Source organism: Akebia trifoliata, chromosome 8 (genome assembly GCF_017979445.1).
Source record: "Akebia trifoliata isolate Shusen 1 chromosome 8, ASM1797944v1, whole genome shotgun sequence".
NCBI lineage: Eukaryota > Viridiplantae > Streptophyta > Magnoliopsida > Ranunculales > Lardizabalaceae > Akebia > Akebia trifoliata.
Window position 1 is genome coordinate 37774264 of NC_141382.1, and position 15977 is coordinate 37790240.

Genomic DNA, 15977 nt, shown 5'->3' on the forward strand with positions numbered 1-15977 from the left:
CAGCCAAAGCAAAACACTTTTATCCTTAATAACATTTACTATTTATGGCAAAAAATAGTAGAATATAAAATTGTTGAAGAAGAATTAAATAACTTCGTAAAAAATAAACAACTTCAATCCATTATATCTCATTAATGCATAAAATGGTGACTTTTTATCTCAAAGATCTTCTCTTGCACCGTATTGGAGCAATCCGAGAAGTATGATTAGGGTAACCATATTCCATCCTTCATACAATGCCCATAAACGAAGTGCTACATTTCAAATCAATTCTTCATTGCAATTGCTTCAATCCACCTTTCAATGAACAATATGCCCTAAGGAATTCCTCCCAACAAACTTTATGTATTCAAAGTTTATTATCTAAGTGATCTCCCTTGTAGGCTTTTTGTCTCATTGTGTATCTCATAATCATTCAATGAAGTCCAATCCAACTCTAGCTCTCCCCTACTCCTTCAAGATCATTTTTTATTATTTTATTTTTTTTCTTTTGACAAAACATTATCAATCGTGTTGAGGGTATGCCACATCACCAATAAAGGGGTTAAGATATGGACATATCCTCTATAGCTCATTTCTTCTGTAGCTATCAATGGTTGAGGGTGTGCCACAACATCAAAGTTGTTTCATCCAATAGTTTAACTTTATAAGTTTAGTGACCATCCATTTTCAAATATGATTTGATTGATCCATCTTTAGGGTTCTTCAATTTAAGTTGAAGGAAAGAGTTTTGAACATGGTGAGAGAGAGGTTGTTCAGTTGATCCAACTTTGTTACGAGTAACGAATCGATTCTTCGATTGCCCGTGAATTGAACGAGAACTCCCACAAGGGTTTTGAACACAGACACACAAAGAAAGAGAGTATGAGAGATGTTACAAACAATTTTAATGTTCTTTGATTGTGAAAGAGTAGGAGAAAACATAGAAGGGTTTAGCATTCTTCAGTTGAGAGAGAGTAAGAGAAAAAGAGAACACATAAATAGAGTAAGAGTGCAATTATTGCTTCTAAAAATGAGAGGGGTGTGTTGTAAATACCAAAAGGTTAAGTTGTAAAAATTCAAATTTTGTTTTTCAATCAATCATAAGTGTTTTACAATTGTAAAAAGTATATCTTGGTCGTCCAATTTGTTAAGATCCAATGAAGAAAGTGTTTTGTCATGAATTTTTCTTTCTAACATGTCCCTCGAACCGTTCCCTATATATATACTAGAATTCGCCCATGCCTATGACATGGGCATCCTTTTTTAGGGTTAAGGAGGTAAAAAATAAAATTGGAGGGTATTATTAAAAAATCTTTAGAGTTGAAGGGGTAAGAAGGGAAAGATAGTAAAGTTAGATTGGTATTATTGAAAAAGGGAAAAGAGTGAAGGAGGTGGAGAGTAAAGACAATAAATTTAAAGGGATGAGAAAAGCAATAGTGTGACAATTGCAAATGATGAGACGTTTATCTACCACAAATGAGTTATACCGTTGTGTTTTACTATATATTAAATCTGATTTATATTCTAAACCATGAATCCAAAAGGGTTGGGTTATTATTTTTCTTCAATTTGTTGTTTTATGAATTGTATACCAAGAACTATATGAGAGATGCACTCCAGAGGATTCGTTCTCTGGCTTAAGGGCTCTAGCCAATTTCAATTCTAGATCATTATATATGTTAATTGTTGGATTAAAAAGAATAGACAATGAAGATGGTGATTTTACGAGTCTTTTCATGTTAGCTTATAGGTTTCGATAGTTTATATATCAAGATCTCTAAGACTTACAGAAAGGAGCTTATATGTTCACTTACAATCTCAATTGTATAAGCACGAAATCCAAAGCACGAAATCCAACGATAGAGATAAAGGACCTATCTCGAGAATACGTCTATGTCTCTAAGATAAATCACCATCATTTGATTTTCACGTTTATAAGGTCGGGATCATAGTTAGTAAATTCGCGAATTAGACAAACAATACTCTTCCCGATCAAAATTGTTGTTAGTTTCAAATATTCAGATTAATTCGCGTATCTTTGAATCCCAACGAATAGATCGCAATTTGTACGTATATTCCATAAATATTTTAATAAAATACTTTGTATTTCTTTGCTCTCAATTCTCACTTAAAATTCAAGAGAAGGGAAAAATCATAGGATCCACAATCATTTCACGCCAAAAAATCCATAAATCACACAAACTAATACTTTCATTGAATTCCTTACAAAAAACTAATTTCAAAATATCAAAAAATGACCTCGAAACGCAAAAGCCCTCTTGAGGGCAAAACGATAATTTTCTAACCCTAAAAATTTAAAATTTCAAAATTAATAATTAAAAAATTATTTAACGTAAAGTGAAATCTTAATAAATTGAATTAAAATTTGTAAATAATTAAAACCAAGTAAAGTGAAATCTTAATAAATTGAATTAAAAATTTGTAAATAATTAAAACCAAGTCCACGGGCCAAATTTTAAGTGGTGGCTCACTTATTCAAGTGAGGCCCACCTGATATTTATTAGAAGGCCCCTCAATTTGAGGTCCCAAAGAATTAAAAATATAATTAGGGGGTTCTCCAAAAAAATTAAAAAATATTTTTTCATTGTATGTAAAATTGAAACCCTAATTAACCTTATCTTTAAAAATCTAGTCAAACTGAAAAACTTCCAAACAACTCTATAAATAGGAGCCTCCACAACTTAATCTCGCAGGTCAAGAAAAACCTTAGGAAAGAGGTCAAAAATTCTCTCTAACCTATCCAAAACCCTAAATCTGAAGCCACAAGTCCTTATCTATCATCCAAACCCTAGTTTTTGCTCAAAAAACACTTAGAAACCTTCCAAAAAATATTTAAAAATTCAGATCTAAGAGAAAGACACCTCATCTTGGAGATCAGAAGCGGATCCAGTGATGGAGAAAAAGTAGGAAAACTCACAAAAGGATGTTTTCTGCCAGCTCTAAAGGAACAAATTATCGCAATCATCTAGGTAATTTTTTATATTTATTTATTCATTTTTAGGTTTGTTTAACAATGTAATTGTTTTTGGGAAAAGTAGAGACCAGCATTTGCTCGACGGGATTGGTGCCTAACACCTTCTAATCCCGTAACATGATCCCCAGACCCGTAGTTTCTTTTTTGTAGATTAGTGTTATTTATCTGTTTAGAATCATGATTCGGTTCCTAGACTGTAAAACTAGGTGGCGACTCAACAAAAAAAAATGGATCCACAACTCGCGGATCGAGGACGCTTTCACTAAGCAATCCTTATAAAAAAAAAAACTTTAGTTCAACCACTCACAAGATCTAGATCCACAAAAAATAGATCCAACAGAATAATACTTTATTTCGACACAAGTTAAACAGAAATAATTGAAATTTCAAATAACAAACAAAACATCATCAAACAATTAGCACACATCTTAATAACTAAGCAAAAAAATCTTGGTGACTACAAAACTAATGATTTTCTTCTCCTCTGCAACAATTAAACTTGTAAACAAATAACAAAGGATTAAAAAAAATCAAATTCCAATCAAGACTTTTGGGTTCATATAATTAAAAATTAAGTAAATTAAGATCAAGAAAATTAAAATAAATTAAATTTATAAATACTTATACTTACTTGATATTTTATAGATCTAGTGTTACAAATTCATTCTCATCATCAGGATCTTCTTGAACAATGAGACCATAATTTTCATTCAAATGGACTTCATCAATAGCTTTGACCACAATTTCAAGTGCATAGTTGTCTTTGACAATTTCCTTCATCTAACACAAAATAACATATAGAAAAAATCATAATTTATAAGTAATTTAATAATATAGCAAATTGATTCACAAATAAATTAAAATTTTACCTTCTTACTTTTTTCTAATCCAATCTTGCACACATATCAATGCTTCAACTGTCTTTAGATGCATAGTAGATCGATATCAATCAATTACTCTCCCACTAGTTCTAAAGGTTGATTCTGAAGCAATGGTTAATGCAAAATCACTAGATATCACGTGCCATTTTTCCCATAATAGGAAATTTATGTGCAGTATACTTCCACCAACCTAAGATGTTAAATGTCTCGTCATCCAAACATTTTTCTTTTTTTTATTGAGTACGTAGTTTCTTCCAAATAAGATTCCAAATTTGTCTTCACTTGAACATTTTTTGAATTCTCTTCAAAGTATGTTTCAAAACTCCTTAACATTGATACGGTGGTATTACGTGAAAGCATGTTACTAATTTCAATAGTATCCCCTAATGAGAAACTTTCACTAGTACTACTATCAACACCTCCATTCCATGGAAACGTCTGATTTGACATAGATGAGTGGGCTACATATTCATTGTAAATACTTTTAATGTTTCATGAATTTTTGTTACTCTCTTACTGGATTTGTTTTCATAGGAAATATGCGGCATATGTTTCATATGTGTATTATCCATTTCATTTCAAAAATAAAAATTTGGTCGTATGATAGTGATGGTGATGATAAAATTGGTGATGGTTTCTTCCAAATTTTGAAGCATGGCTACTTCAAAGTCGACTTCACGTCACAACTTACAAGTTTACACTTTGCAACATGCAAACAAGTTATAAAGTATTTTTTTTTCCACCGAAGTTTTATAAATATTGTAAAAAGTGTGTTTTATTATTTTCAAACTTAAAATCCATGAATTATTCAAAATAGTTCAATAATAGTCGGAGAATAATACTTTCCTTGAAAAAAATGAAAAATTCGTGAAATTTTCTAGATTTAAACGAGTGATTGTCTAACAAGGGACATGACTTGACATCACGTTGATGAAGCCTTCATCCTATATGGAAAAGTGATGAAATATCACATGACTGACTGCCAATAAAATATCACAATGACATACGACGAGTAGCTGGACACCTAGGAAACATACATACATACATATTACATTGAGGGTTGTACATTGCCCTAATACACAAAAAAGAATTCACGTAAAGAGTAAACTCCTAAATTCATAGGTGATATTAGTTTTGAAACTATGAAACTGTCTTAGGGTCGACACAAATAAGCACTTTATTACCTTCATAATTCATTATTAGTGATATCAATAAATAAATGTGACAATTAAGGATTATCTAAATTATTTTGAACAATTGATTTTCAAAAGAGTGCACTCGATTATTCAAAATATAACAATCTAAATAGTCGTTTAAAGAAAAAGGTATATGTGAATGCTAAGTGGGAGATTGTTGGATTATTATATATTTATTATTTTATAATTAAAACAAGTTTGTGGCCTTTTCACATATACAATCTTATAAATATTGAATTGTCATTGTTCAAAACATAAGAATAAAATTGGGAATCATGCATGTGATCTGGTATTGACTTACAACATCAAATTTGATAGGTTAGTGAACATCGTATTTAATTTAAATGGTATCCACTAAATACTAGAAACTCATGCATGTGGATCTGGTATTGACTTACAACATCAAATTTGATAGGTTAGTGAACATCGTATTTAATTTAAATGGTATCCACTAAATACTAGAACTCTATTATGGGTAGAAAACCTAGTATCCTTCTTTATATATAGGTGGTCATTCTCCTACTCTACGTATAATTTTATTCTTGAGATAGAGGCTCCATTCTCCAAGGTATAGGCAGAGTCAGGATAGTACGCCTATTCTTCGTAGACCGAGATTGAAGCATCGTTTGTGGATTATTAGAAAAATGATTCCTAGTTTTTTATATTTATCATTTATTTTTTGGTTTATAATTTTGTTCAAAGTCAAATCCTAGATTCATGCTTATTTAGATGAACTTTACAAGAAATACATCTTTTATACAATATTTTTTTAAAACACCTCTTGGAAATCATCCATTTTTTCTATATTTTTTTACAGCACCGCCAAATCTAGAATCTTGTAAAATGTACGGCATTCAGACGGTGGAAAAATGTTGTATAAAAATTGTATCCATTGTTATATATATATATATTATATATATATATATATACGGGTTGATAAGGGTTCATGATATTGAAAGTTTATTGGTTTCATGGTTTGTTTGCTCATAATCCTAGTCATGTAAATACAAAATCCGACAATCGATATAAAAGATGACTCCAACCAATCTAATTAACTTAGTAAAGGAAACATGTCTTACTAAGGCTTATCCACCGTCAAAATAAAACCTTAAGATTTATTCTGGAATCTCAAGACTTGTCTAATATCTTGAAGTTTTGTTTCAATGGTGGATGAGTTTTAATAAGGCCTTTTTTTCCTTGTTAAGTTGGTCGGGAAAGTGCTAATCATTCTTTTATATATGAGAAACCCTTTCCTTACTAAGATAGTGAGGTAAAAAAGCCTTACTAAACCTCATCCTCTGTCAAAAAGATCTCGAGATAATAAATCTGGATGAATTGCTTTACGAATCACAAGGTCTTTTTTACGGTGAATAAGACTTAGGCAGTGTTTGTTTGCGCTATTTTTTAGCGTTTATTGCTGGAAAAAAATAAATTCAGTACTTTTTGTCAAAATAGTGCGTTTGTTTACTTTATATTTTCAATGCTTATTGTTGAAAAAAAGCATTTCGCTTTTTTCGATACGGACAAGTATGCCCTTATACTTAAAAGGATATTACCTCTTATATCCCATGGATAAGTATATAAACACCCCACAAATTAATAAACCCACACCATGGCTAAATTATTTTGTCTTATATGGGATAAAAGTTTTGGAATGAGATTTTTGGTGAGGATGATCTCCTCATTAGTATATAAGCACTCCACAAATTAATAAACTCACACTATGACTAAATTATTTTGTCTTATAAGGGATAAAAGTTTTTGAATGAGATTTTTGGTGAGGATGATCTCCTCATTAGAATATAAACACTCCACAAATTAATAAACCCACACCATGACTAAATTATTTTATCTTATATGGGTTAAATTTTTTGGAATAAGTTGAGTTTTGATGAGGATGATTTTTACAATGAGGAGATCATCCTCACCAAAAATCAGCCCATCCTGAAACTTCTAACTCTATCAGAACAAGTTTAAGAATCATAAATTGTCCCTTTTTTAAAAAAAATTATTTTTGACGGGTTAGAAGTTTCAAAATTGACTAATTTTTGATGAGGATGATCTCTATATAGACCATCCTCACTAAAAATTTGCTAATTCCAAAAATTTTAACCCATATAAAACAAAAAAATTGGCTATGATGTGGGTTGTCCTTATTAATTCATAGGGTGCTTTTATAATTACACATCCTTCATTTCCATCGAACATTATTCATCCAAAATTAAGTTATTTTAATGTTGATTTCAAATTTTGGTGATTTGTATGACATTATTATTTATAATTTGAAATTTATGAGCTTTTATAAATAAAAATTATTATTTAGAAATTGAAGATTTGAGTATTATTTATTATTTAAAAATGAATTGTATTTTAATTTTATAAGAAATAATATATTTTATTCTGTTTGATAAGAAATAGACATTTGAAACATGCAAATAATGTGTAATATGATTATAAGGGTAACAAAGACAATTTATCAGCTTTAACAATGTGTAATAAACATGATTCAACATTTAAGCAAATAACTTTTTTAGCACTTAAATTCATCGCTTAATGCTATTCAACACTTATTTTTTTCAGTTTAACAAACAGCACCTTAGTAAGGTCTGTTTTTTTCCTCGGTACATTAGTAAGGTTAGTGGGGCGGTTTCGTTGACTTTTCATAAAATGATTGATGTATAAACACATGATCCCAACCGTGTAAATGTACAATCCAATGGTCAAAATTTATTCTTATCTTGATGATTCTTTTATTGGGGATAAATCCAAGGTAGTGGGTCAAAGTCTCAACATGTCTATTTATCTCCATCTCTAGCCTTTGTATCCTAAATTAGTGTAATAGAGAACAAAGAGAGCTCTCCACGACTCACCTACCCACTCAAATTAGGTTTTTTTTTTTACTCTCATTTTCTTTCTTTTTTCGAAAAAAAGATCTGTTTGTTCTTATCTACTAATTGGGAATTAATTTCGTAGAATTTGTAGGGTTTCTTCGGCACGAATCTCTTGGTGCTGTTCGACAATGACTCATATCCTTTGGTCTCGTATTTCAATTATTTGCGTTCTATTTTTTTTATTTTATTTTATTTAAATTTTTATGCTAGTTTTTAGGGTTTCTTTCATTATTCTGTGGAAATCTCCAATTTTTTTGTTGAATTTATGATCTGGTTTTGGTGCATATATGTTCTTTTTTTAATTTTTGCTACTTTTTAGGTTTTCTTTGATTTTCCCGTTGAAAACTAACTTTTTTATGTCAAGAAAATTTTGGTTGAGTACGATTTTTATTTTTATCTTTGGATTTGTGATCTGATTTTGGTGCATAAATGTTCTAATTTTTTTTTTTAAAGATTCTTTTTGTTGCTAGTTTTTAGGGTTTCTTTGATTTTTCTGTGGAAATCTCCATTTTTTATATCAAATTTTGATTGAATTCAGTAATTTTTATTATGGTTGAATTTATGATTTGATTTTGTTGCAAATCTTGGAAATTAAATCCTCCTCCATGGTTTAATTTTGTTTGGATTTAATTCGAACTAACGCGGGAGCCAGAGAGACCGTGATCGAGAGAGGGCTCAGGCCAGGACAGGGGGAAAGAATAAGAACAAAGAAGATGGATTAACCCCCGAACAACGCAGAGAGAGGTCACTATCTTCTCTTATGTTTTATGGTAAAATTGTATTTTTTGGGCTTGATTTCTTTATAAATTCTAAATTAGATTTCATATGTTTATTCAGGGATGCAAAAGCACTTCAGGAGAAGCAAGCAAAGAAAGCAGGACAACCATCCTCTGGAGGAGGGAGTGATGGAAATAAAAGCACCAAGAAATAAAAGAATCAGATTGTTAATGGGAATTTAGGTATTAATTCTGATCTGGGTTTTTTTTTGTTTTTTTAAATGGATAATTTGAAGGGAATTGTATTTGTGTGTGCTTGAAGATTCGTGGTATTTTAGTCTCTATGTTGGCAATTGTCATGTTTATGTTCTTGTCTGCTTCGTTAACTCTAAATTCCCATTTAATATATTTTCAGGTTTTCTTTTATGAAGATTAGAATGTCAATCATGTTACCAACTATAATGAAAAATTATGTTTATCCAGCTTTTCAATGTTGATATTTTTATGAGTTTTGCACTACGAATGTTTATGCATACAGATTTTTACTCGAGAAAAAAGTGGTTATTTTAAGGGAAAGTCAATTGAGATGTTTTGGTTGTATGTGATAATAAAGATTAAATGACTATAACAGTCCATCACACGTTGAAGGAACGTGCATATTGAAGGTTCCAAAAGAGCGAGAAGAAGACCAACATGGATATGGATTGACATAGTGAGAGCAGATTTTTCGTTTGAGAACATCTAGATTAGTAGAAGACGTGGGTAAATATAACTGCCTGGAGGATTCTAATCCATTCGGTTGCCCATCAATATTTGGGATGACTATACTTTTAGACCTTAAATCTATTTATAGATTTTATTTTCCTATATTGGGACATATAAATCTAGGACACTTTATTGATCAGTGAGAACTGATTTGAAGACATTTAGATTAACAGAAGACATGGTTTTAGATATAATTGAATGGAGGAATAGGGTTCACTCATTTGTACTCAAATTTTTGGTATACAGGTGATGATGAACTTGCTAATACTTTTAGACCTTAGATTTTTTTTTTTCAAAATTGTTCCAAGCCAACAGGAAAATCCAGCAAACATTATTGATCAGTGAGAGCAGATTTGAAGACATTTAGATTAACAAAAGACATGGTTTTAGATATTATTGAATGGGGGATTGGGGTTCATTCGTTTAACTCAAATATTTGGGATAAATCTTTGATGATGATGAACTTTCAATACTTTTAGACCTTAGATCTATTTATATCTATGGTGTTTTCATAGATACAAATTAATCCACCAAACATTATGGGTCATTATGTGAAAATTTTAATGCACAAAAACTTTCCTTTTGCATCAGCTTTTTTATCTCAACAATTACAAAGGTAGTGGTTTGTTTAGTTTTCCTAGAGTAGGTTTGCAGATTTATTGGAATGTAGGATTTTGAGTGCATGTCCATGATTGTACTTTCTTTTATCAACACCAATCATACTAAATCTTTGGTGGTTGGCCACTGCGCCCATTAATTTAGTTACTTATCAAAATAAGGAGATATTAGTTAATTTGTGCAAGACATGGTGAAAGGGGTGAGATAAAATGGATTGGATGATTTACATATGGTGCTTTTGGTATTATTTTTCTAATTTTTGAGTAACTTCTGCACAACAAAAAAAAACACATTGGTGAATGGCTATTTATGATATTATGCAATTTGTGCCACCAGATGTACATGCATGATGCTGGTCAGATTATTTTGGTGTCATAGTTTACATTAGATCTATATTTAAAACAACATTCAAGTGTGTGAAAACATGAAAAAACTCTCTTCAAAGAAAAAAAAAGAGAGAAAAGTAATCCGACAATGAAGATATTGTACACTCTAATGATTTAATTGGCGAAACTAATTTTTTTATTAAATTCATTGACTATGAAATATTGCATGCCAAATAATCATGCTCCATATTTGGGCAATGTCTTGTTTATTGTGAATTTATTGGAAATGCTAAAGTAAATGGACATATATTTGGGGTCACCCACCCACACACACACACACATATATATATATATATATATATGGAAATGTTCAACACCCTACACTTTACCAATCGTGTTTTGTCCTACATGGGTTAGAAGTTTTGGAATGGGCTGATTTTTGGTGAGGATGATCTCTACGATTAGAAGATCATCCTCACCAAAAATCAGCCCATTCCAAAATTTCTAGCCCCATGTTTACAAGTTGAAAAATCGAGGACCGTTCATTTTTTGTAAATCATTTTTTATGGGGTTAAATTGATTTTTAATCTTCCATTGAACACAACCTATTGAATCTATTGATTCACATGCTTCCGTTATGTCAAACATAGAGGGATTTACCAAAAAAACAGCCATCCCTACTTATAGATTTCCTTATCTATCTTCGACAAACAGAGAATTGTGAATTCCACATATGTCTGAAAGTAATCTAGATAGGTGATGCAGTTCAGTCATTGAGATTTCTTCTAAATCGAATCATACAGGTAGGCATAACAGTTATTGAAAGTTCCCGTGTGTCGCCAATGCTGTGTTGGGGGCCTACCAGTTATTGAAAGTCAGTTATTGAAAGTTCCCGTGTGTCGCCAATGCTGTGTTGGGGGCATTTTGATGTGTCATTAAGATATGAAATTCAATGTGGGCAATGCCAAATGGGGTTGTTAATTAATACAGTTTGGATCCGATTGGGTTGATCTGGATTCTGGACCACTTTGATAAATTGGTTTGGATCAGATCGGATTTGAATTGCATCAAATCCAATTTGATAATATTTATATATATAAAATATAGAGAGGTATCATCTATCTAAACAAAGTATACATTATAATTCATTTATTTTCTTATATTTATTTGAATTGGGTCTCTGTTGGTTCAGGTCATGGTTGATCCTGCATCGATCTGATAAATTATCAAATCCTTCAGTCCAGAACCAATCAGCTTTTGAGTTTGATCCAATCCATTGACATCCCCAATACCAAACAAAAGGAGTCCAAACCACTATTTTTTTTTTTTTTTCCAATTCAACAACAAAAAATTGAGGACATCTCTGGAAGGACGACACACTTGCAATAATAAATTGTTAATGTCTATTAATAAGGCTCCCTGAAAACAATGTCTGATTGCAATGAGAAGTAAGCAAACATAACAAATAAGAAGCTAAAACATATTGACTTTCCCCCCTACTAAATTCCTATATGGATATATATGATCTCGCGATCTACACGCCCATTCAAGAATCCCATGTCTTTCAACCATTATGTATATATTATGTTTGTAACATAGAATCATATAAAAATGTGTTGAAAGAGTATAATGTCATCGTCATCACATGGCATACTTGCGAGTCCATGCCCTGGCTGTCTTGTTATACTGCTTTGGATCATTCCTGTAAATATTTGCAATAGGATTGTGAGGGTCCTCAGGGTTGGGATCCACAAGGAAAGAACATATGGAGAGTAAGAGGTTGGGGATGGTCAGCGCCGGGGTCCAGTTATGCTTCAGAATGTCTACATTTATGTTTCCATCGCCATCTATGTTTGGATGGTACACCTGCACCACCTCACAACACAAAAACCTTTATGATGTTAGAATATATTGGGAAATTTCAATGATGAACTCTTAAGAGGAGTTTGTTTTCTCACATTCAGATTGTAGAAGAAGAAGAGAAAGATCTACTTAAAGGATAAAACATTTTAAGAGTAAAATTATCGTTATAGATTAAGGCACGAGCTTTGATTGTTGTCCTAAACGTGATGCGATCAGAGGATGATACCGGTGATCTAAGCAGAAGTGCCTCATGCCGCCTATATGGTGTGTCCGACACGTTTCAATGTGCTAGTTTTGATTTAGTTATATCTATACTTAGAATCAAAAACTAAATGAAACATAGTTTCTGGTTTTTATTGGTTTAGCTTCCGAGTGTGAGTCCTTGAAACCAGAACCGACCTTAGAAATACCCAATTTGCTAAACAAATTGAAATACAATACATATTTTTTAAGAAGAAATCTTTTCAAAATAATATTTTTATTTGATCAGAAAGTCTATAGTATTCCCATAAATGATATACTTTAAATAATCAAACCATAGTAGTTTTAGATTTTAAGTTTCCATGAAAATAAAATAATACAAACTGGAGAAAGTCCTTAGTCTTCATGTGAATGATCTAAGTTTATCTGTTTCGATCAAGTAATTATTATACATTTTCTTCTGGAACTCTTTAATTAATACAAATCGGTCTGACTCTGATCAAATAGATCCAGGGTCTGAGCGCTCTCAGACCAATTTGTCAATCTTGGGTTAAATAATTGGATTGGTTCTTAAAACATCGTCAACATATAATGTTGTACATATGAAAAAGGCAACATGGACTGAAAGAATACATAGAGTTTGAACCGAGGTCCTCATTTGGTTCATATGACCTGCCCACATTACCTTGAATTACACTATTGTTTAGATTAGGTTTAAAATCAATATTCAAATAATTTTTTTAATTGATCAAAGACTTCGAAAATGGACTAAATTAAAATTGTGTTGACCAACAGTTCAAACATTTCCATTTTTAGAATTTTTAGAAATTTGTTCTCTACATCCACATCACTCGATCATGTTTTTAAGTACCACGTGGAGGTGCGCTCCATGCAATTAGATGGTCCTTCGGTCTAACCCAATCTCTTTAAGGAAAAAGGTTACATGGAGTAAAGGATCGTAAAGAGCCTGAACCGAGGTCCTCAATTAGGCAAAGTAAACTTTTTTTTTTTTTAGTTCTTGATTTTGTGGGGAATTGTTGATACACAAGTTGCATGTATCTTCATTAAATCTTATATCTAACCCCAAAAAAAAAAAAAAAAAAAAAATCATTATCAAAGATATCTAAAACATTGTTCCTATAATTCTAATTAGTTTGATCTAAAGGAAGAAGACACATAGATTTAACATACCTTGGTTTCAAATTTGATCTTAGGAGGCCTAAACGGGTAATCGTCAGGAATTCGAACAGAAACATAAAACACACCACCCTCGAACGGAGACTCAGACGGTCCTAAGATCGCTCCCCTCCAATTAAAAATGTCCTTGCCAACAGGCCCACCACTGCAATGACTTGGAGGGTCTCTATTTGTAATTAACACCTCCTTCTCAAGTCTCTTCTTTGCCATTGGAACCTCTACTTTCCGAGTCGATGAAAACCCATTACAACAAGAAGAAGAGGAAACAAAGAGACGAGAGAAGATGTCCATTAGAAGAAGAAAAGCTTGCAATGGAGGGTGCACCAAAAAGATGAACAAATTAATGAGAGAAAATTTTCAAGTCTTTTATCCTTATGAGGAGTGTTTAATTCACTTGTGGAGGGAAACTGAAAAATGGGACTAACCGAAAACAGAAAAAAGAGAATTAAATTGGAACTATAAGCCCCACCAATACTTTTTGGTGGTGCCCCCATTATTGGGAAATTTTAGTATGGTGCAAGGTAGTACCATATTTTATGCTTCACAATATAAGTTTTATAAAAAAAAATTAATGGTTGAGATGTTTTATCAGAAATATTCTGATTTTAGTTGAGATCGAAATGAAACATTCACGCTCGAGCTCACGATTAGAGGTTTGTAAATATTTTTTATGGTTGATGAAAGCATTGCTCAAATTTCCTATAGCTTTGGGTTGTTTTGTCTGAGATATTTTAATTTTGGTTGATACTAAAATGAAATATTGACCTTGAAATATAAATTTGAATTTTTAAAAGCCGATCGAATTGAATTAGTACGTGGTCTGATTGATAATGAATTTTGGTGGCATGATCATCTTTTTTCTTCACTTAAGAAGTTATCTTGAAATATTTTAATTTAATCATTTTTCTTTATGACTCAAGTTTGTAGCATAAGAGTTACTTTTCTTTATAAGTCGTGATAATCTTATTAGAGCAACTCGAACGCAGTACACCCTTCCCTATACCCATGAGCTCCCAATTGTCGAAATAGGTAATGGATTCTGAAAATTTCAATTCCAATGCAAGATCCTTTTTTTTTTTAATTTGGGTCTGAACAGATTTGATACTAAAAATTAGTACTCCCCTCAACTTACTCATTTTTTGGAGGAAAACTTTTTTGTACTATTGTCTAGGTAGGTTGTCGAACGTTGGTGTAGGAAGAGTAGACTTCCCGCCGTTGAGTCTATTTTCTTTAAATTAAAATCTTAAATATCATAAATCTCTATTTTTATTCTTCATTGAGCTCCAAAACATCGATTGGAATCATGGATTCGGATTCTCAGGCATCTCTCTCTCTCTCTCTCTCTACTGGTTTTGCATTTTCTTGGTGAAGAAATCGAAAATGACTTAAAATCGTTGGGTTTATTTTATTGACACCCCAATTTTTACTTATTTATATCCTAAATTAAATTAAAAAAATATTTAAAAATTTATAAATAATACTTTAAGAGTAGCATGGTTGGAGTTACCACCCCATAAATACTCATAATTGCAACCTATTCTGCTCATAAAGCTGATTTATGGGTATGGGTACTGGGTGTTGGGTTGGAATTGCTATTATTCCACGTGGCACACCCAGTGATCTGTACGTCTCGGGATAAACTGTTTCATTGGGATGCATTTTTATGGGAAAGTGCAGTTGTGTATCCCGAGACACATAATCTACAGCTCCCAAGGGATATAGATCTACGGCTCCAAAATTGTCACATCAGGAAAGATGATTGAGTGTGCCAAGTCAGATTATCACATTCTTTTTTTATATAATATATTTATTTATAAGCATAATGATGATAATCTATAAATAAAAAAAAGTGCAAAATTAGAAAGACGCGTCAGTACGATCGTGGAACAGCTAAGCTCTTCAGAATTCTGTTTCTAACGAGCATTGATCTGATACAGCATCTTGCAACTTAAAGGATCTGCAACCTACAGCCATGCACGTTTTAAAACTCGTCAACTCAGACTTGGAACTCGGCGAGTGAGATAGGAAATTTTCCGAGTCAAACTGAACAACTCTGCTGAGTTGTGTATTATATTTAATGTCCATATAATATATATATATATATATACAGGAGTTCGCCTGTAATGGGTATGGGCATCTTCTTTGAGGGTTAAGGAAGGAAGAAGGGGGGGAGAGGGTAAAAGTGTAAAAATGATCTAGTTGAATGGATATTATTAAAAAAAAATTAAGATTAAAAGGTAAAAAATGAAAATTAATAAAGTGAGTTAAAGAGATATATAATACACTTAAAGAGAGTAAAAAGAAAAGATAAAAAAAAATGTCGTGTAGGTAAATGACACATTTGTC

The 15977-nt window shown here is 31.7% G+C and overlaps 2 protein-coding genes across 3 annotated transcripts; one reads left to right on the forward strand and one right to left on the reverse strand.

Annotated features, from left to right (window-relative positions):
* The first annotated feature begins 7826 nt into the window (after positions 1-7826).
* LOC147396697 (uncharacterized) lies at positions 7827-9091 on the forward strand. 2 transcript variants are annotated; one of them, XM_086451747.1, is made up of 4 exons: positions 7827-7941; positions 8037-8079; positions 8586-8689; positions 8783-9091. In XM_086451747.1, exons 2-4 carry the CDS (start codon positions 8074-8076, stop codon positions 8874-8876), a joined length of 204 nt encoding a protein of 67 aa, XP_086307873.1. In that variant the 5' UTR covers positions 7827-7941; positions 8037-8073; the 3' UTR covers positions 8877-9091. The 2 variants fall into 2 exon arrangements, with proteins under 2 accessions (XP_086307873.1, XP_086307874.1); XM_086451748.1 differs by having other exon boundaries at positions 7859-7941; positions 8028-8079.
* A 2715-nt stretch (positions 9092-11806) lies between these two features.
* LOC147396698 (uncharacterized) lies at positions 11807-13970 on the reverse strand. The gene is made up of 2 exons (XM_086451746.1): positions 13626-13970; positions 11807-12236 (listed from the first exon to the last, which is right to left on the reverse strand). The coding sequence occupies exons 1-2, from the start codon at positions 13920-13922 to the stop codon at positions 12012-12014; spliced, it is 522 nt and encodes a 173-aa protein (XP_086307872.1). The 5' UTR covers positions 13923-13970; the 3' UTR covers positions 11807-12011.
* Between the last annotated feature and the right edge of the window lie 2007 nt (positions 13971-15977).